Here is a 4,987-nt window from a genome sequence, read left to right as displayed (position 1 = left end):
TGTGTGATTGTGTGCGCCTGTGATTGTGTGCGTGTGTGATTGATTGTGTGTGTGTGAGTGAGTGTGTGTGTGTGTGTGTGTGTGTGTGTGTGTGTGTGTGTGTGAGTGCGCGTGTGTGTGTGTGTGTGTGCGGACTCACTGAAAGGACATGGCGCCGGCCTCTAAAGTGCAGCGGTTGGGACTCTGGTCGTTGAGCTTCCTAAACAGCTGTTTAGCCTGGCTCTGGTACTGCTGCAGGTCCCGACCCATCTAAACACACAGGACAGAACGACCCGTTTAGCACACAAGTTATGACGTAAACTGTAGAAATCTATATATACGGCTATGCGTTTAACAAGCTGAGGGGCCACGGAACAGCGATGAGCAACACTGTTTGTCACACCACAGACTCAACGATGTGTACCATGTCCACCACACACATACATAACACATCTGTGCAGAGCAGAGACGAGACAAACCTTTTCACTTCCCTTTGTGAGAGCAGGCAAAGAAGCGAAGGGAAATATGTTAGAGTCAGCCTTTCCATCCGTAGACTCACACAGTACATCTCCTCAGATATTGACACTTGTACACAGAACAAAATCGGAATGCTGAGAGCATGCATTGGGCAATTGTGAGTTATTATTGCAACACTTACAAGCCACAAGGGCTCCTATGTTCATTGACTGTCACTCTGTCTGGACCCAGCTGGAATAAGGGCTCATCTGGCAACATTATAGGCTACTAATCCGTATACAATTTCAGACAGAATTGAGCATAGCTAAGCAGACATTATTGATTATACCACACTAGTAGCCAGCGAGCTGGAAAAGCTCTTGTCGTATAGACACTAAAAAAGGCCTCTGCATAGATGACGAGGTCCATAGCTAAGTCGTGAGCTTAGAATGATAAGGTTCTATCTCCGTTTAGAATGACAAGGTTCTATCTCCGTTTAGGGCAGTTCAGAGATATTGAGCGTCAAAGTTTTTACATTCCATTATGTTCTGTGAGATGGAACCTTTGTATTTTATGAATTACTAACTCAAAAATGTCAACATTTTAAAAATAACACCACACAGGCATTAATAAACACCTAATGGATCAGATTATGTAAAAAACTCAATTTTGACAAAAACGGAGATAGAACCTATAATTCTAACGTCACGAACTGTATCAGAAAAGAAATTAGAAGCGTAAAGCTTATATAAACCTGTTCGTCTTCCTGCATCGAGGCGGCCAGCGGCAGCCCATCTGCCAACCGGGCGATCATTGTTAGAAGCACCATTTTTTAATATTATAATTAATAATTATAATTATTATTATATTAGACTGGGGGATTTCAACAGCACAAGACTGACAACACAACACTCCTGACGCGCTGAGCTGGACGGAAACGCTCAGAGAGGCACGTCAAGCCTTTGAGTGCGTCCCTCAAATACGTCCGTCTTTTTGTTGTTGAATGAACTAGATCCACTAGTTCCGCACTGCTGGGTAAAAAAAATTATACGGTGCCATTTGGACTTCATAACTTGTGAAAAATAAATTGTTGATTTATCTATATTTTAATGTTCTATTATATAAAGGACATATCTAGCTTGCTGAAAAACACAGTGGTCGAGCTCAGGCACCTACATTTTATTTTATTTAGAATACCCTCTGTAGTTGAACAGGGCGAGTGTCTCCAGAACAGAGTGGACACATAACAGGGTGGACACTAACAGGGTGGACATTTTGAGTTAAAGTTAGCCTTTAGCCTGCCTGTGTTAGCATAATGCCTAGAATGACCATGAATACTTGATGATGAATCTAATTTGCACTAAATACTTTTTTTTGAAATTATTCAATTTGATTGATCTCCTCAATATTTAGGCATAACAGGGTGGACACGTTATGGTCAACCACATTAAACTCACTGGATAAAAACATAAAAATCAGATGGTAAAAGAGGTAGAAAATCACACAGCTTACCACATTTGAAATCCCCTCCACTGATGTGATGTCACCTCATGAGAGTGATGTGATTGAGAAATATGGTTTTCTTTTAAAAGGGACATTAACACAGCATAACAGGGTGGACAGTGATCGCAGGGACAAGCAATATTGTAAGCAAAACCTTACTTTTTTGTACAAAATAAAAAAAAATGGATACAAACTATATTTGATTTCAATAGATATTGATCAGAAAAATGAAATAATAATAACATATTTGGAAATGTATATGTTTTTAATAGTTATTTTTTGGATTGAAGTTGAATGAACAACACTGGGGACATCCCAAATCCCATGCAAAATCAAATTTACATCTTTAACCAAAGCTTTTAAAATGTAGAAAACAACAACTTAGAAGCCCATATCATTGTATTCATAATAAAAAACAATTGACTATACATGAAAAACCTAATGGAATTAGTATTTGTCCAAATTTAGACAAAATACAACATGATTTAGTACTGGGGACGGAAAAGGCACCGTATAATTTTTTTTACCCTGCTACTGACATACGTTCTACTTAACGCATAGCCGTATATAGATTTCTACAGTACATCATAGTATATAGTAAATGCAGTAAAATAGTATGTACATTAAGCATCTGTTACATGCATATTTAGACACAATATATATGTATATGTATTTCGACACACATATTTGGTGAAACAAACAAGTTAAGTACTGGTATGACTGATGTTCAATGAGAGGACATCCACATGCAGGACCAATTCTGGAGATTCAGATTCCTTCATATGCATAGGCACAAACTCTTCCCTTCAGTAGAATACAGTACCTCTCTCTCTCTCTCTCTCTCTCTCTCTCTCTCTCTCTCTCTGTATCTGTTCATTTGATTGTATATCCGTCAATCTCGTTCACTGATGGAATTGTAGTGGGATGTTTATTATTGGGATGTTTATTCACTAATCTATTCATTATGACCCATGTGTTATCTCTGGTACTACTGCTGAAACTAGTTGGCTTGTGAGTCTAGGCATGTTGTCATTTGTTTTCCTTCCTTTACTTTATTGAAATTTAAACAAACATTCCCATTTGCAACAGGCCACAGTGTCCCACATCATAGCAGTAGCCTACTGTCACTGAAGGGAACTGTTGAACAAATCTGTTTATGATGATTGGCCAGAGTTGTTACAGAGGAGAATACACTGTGTATCTTAAAAACGTCTTCTTCTATTATCGTTTTATTAAACGTGTATGTACGTGATGTATTTGCTTACTAATTTCATGTGACGGAGAAACCATTATGCCATTTTGTGTGACAAAAAGTTTTTATGGAAGTACTGTATTGTATTCTACTGGGCCCTGTTCAACAGTGTTGTTGTAGGTTTGGTGTTCCCTGTATAACAACATGTTTGATTCAAAACACTCACTATAACTGACTTCTGCACTTTCAGTTAAATCTTTGTAACACCTTTATGCAGTAGATATTTTTTAAATGGCTTAAAATAAGTAATACATTGAAACTTTATACTTTTTGGGATTTGTATGCTATTCTTTTTCACTGTTCCCATTGATGGCTGGTTTATTAAATGCTAGTTTTTCTGCTAATTAATCAGTCTCTCCTCTCTCTGGTTATTGTCATAGTTCCTTCCTTGTTTCTTCTCCTTTTCTGTTTGTCTCCGTCTCATCTGCAAGGTGTGTCAGATCTTGTGTATTTGTAATCCAAAAAGCTAAATGATGTGTGTGTGTGTGTGTGTGTGTGTGTGTGTTTGTGTGTGTGTGTGTGTGTTTGTTTGAGGAAGAGTGAGCCTTTCAGTCAGACAGAGAAGTGCTTTGTTCATGACGGTGTCTCTTGGCTGTGGTGTCTGCGGCTGCTCTGTGTTCTCTCCGGGCCCGCTCCCCTCCCCTCCTTTCCTGTGCTCCTCTCTCCTCATTATGACACATTCCAGCAATGCTCACACTTGCCCATTCACTCTCCATTAATTAGAGGATTGTTTATTGATTGATTATAGATTCTAATATCACAAAATCTGTAACTTTGCGACAGATATGTCATTTGGTGTGCAGTATGGTCACACTATCGATACAATGTTACGTAAGGAAGTTGATGTTGTGAAATCCTGTTCCAAATAGTTTGAATAGAATCTGTTTACATGTAGACTGTAGAGATAAAGAGAGAGAGAGGGAGCTAAGAGGGGAGTATGTACTTGGCTGATTCTCGGGCAGATATGGTTGGTCAAGGATCTGGCTGCAGGACAGTGGGAGGAACTGGAAACATTCAGAAGCCTCTAAAAGGGGCTGAAGCTCCTTTTCAACCTCAGGCTGTGGTGCATTTGGAATTAAGGATCATAGAACCATGGCTTGGTTTTTCCTGGGCTTCTGGGCACTACTGTTAGGCTGTTGTTGCCCCTCACTGCAAGTGGGGCAGTATACTCTGGGTAAAGGGCAGAAATGCGGCGGGTGGACTGATGGCCAGTGTGAAGCTGGCCTCGCCTGTGTTTCTAACAGCTCTGATTCGTACGGCGAGGAGGCAGTCTGCATCTGTGAGTCTCCCCTCTTTCCTCAACCATCATTTGTTTTTGGAGAATAATTGGTTACTTTTGAACTGCTTTCTTTTTTCTTTTTCTATTTTTTCCCCACTTGATCCAGCACCACAGATGTATTATGTGTTGACTCAACTGTTTACTGTCCCTCTCAAATGTTTGTTGAAATAGTTTTCTTATGCCTGGATAAGAGAGTCAAATAAGTACATGTCAGTGCCTTCAACATACAGTACGATATGCAGTACATTGCCTTGATCGTATCTGTGTCTCCCGTTCTGTAGCTCCCCCTTTCTACCCGTTCTGCGCCCCCTGCTCGGAGGTGAAGTGTCCCCGGGTGCGGCGGGACTGCAAAACTAGACACATGACAGACCCGTGTGGCTGCTGCCAACAGTGTGGCCGCAAGAGGGGCCAGCTGTGTGGGGGCCGTCAATGGGAGAAGGGTTACTGTGACCCTTACCTCAGCTGCGCTCTGTTTGTGGGCCACGAGCCTGCCTTACCCCCCCACACCGGTGTGTGCA

The 4,987-nt window shown here is 40.7% G+C and overlaps 1 protein-coding gene across 1 annotated transcript in view; it reads right to left on the bottom strand.

Moving 5' to 3' along the window:
- Window positions 1-1,340, bottom strand: part of sec22bb (SEC22 homolog B, vesicle trafficking protein b) — a 5,256-nt gene extending 3,916 nt beyond the window's left edge. Inside the window, exons 1-2 of the mRNA XM_080535759.1 lie at window positions 1,190-1,340; window positions 140-249 (exon numbers count right to left, since the gene is read on the bottom strand). Coding sequence (XP_080391885.1) covers window positions 140-249; window positions 1,190-1,264 — 185 coding nt within the window. The 5' untranslated portion in view covers window positions 1,265-1,340. The remainder of the gene's footprint in view (window positions 1-139; window positions 250-1,189) is intronic.
- Between the last annotated feature and the right edge of the window lie 3,647 nt (window positions 1,341-4,987).

Source organism: Nansenia antarctica (assembly GCF_963989245.1).
Source record: "Nansenia antarctica genome assembly, chromosome: 7".
NCBI lineage: Eukaryota > Metazoa > Chordata > Actinopteri > Argentiniformes > Microstomatidae > Nansenia > Nansenia antarctica.
Note: the sequence above shows the minus strand (reverse complement) of the source record. Positions and strands in the feature narration are given on the sequence as shown.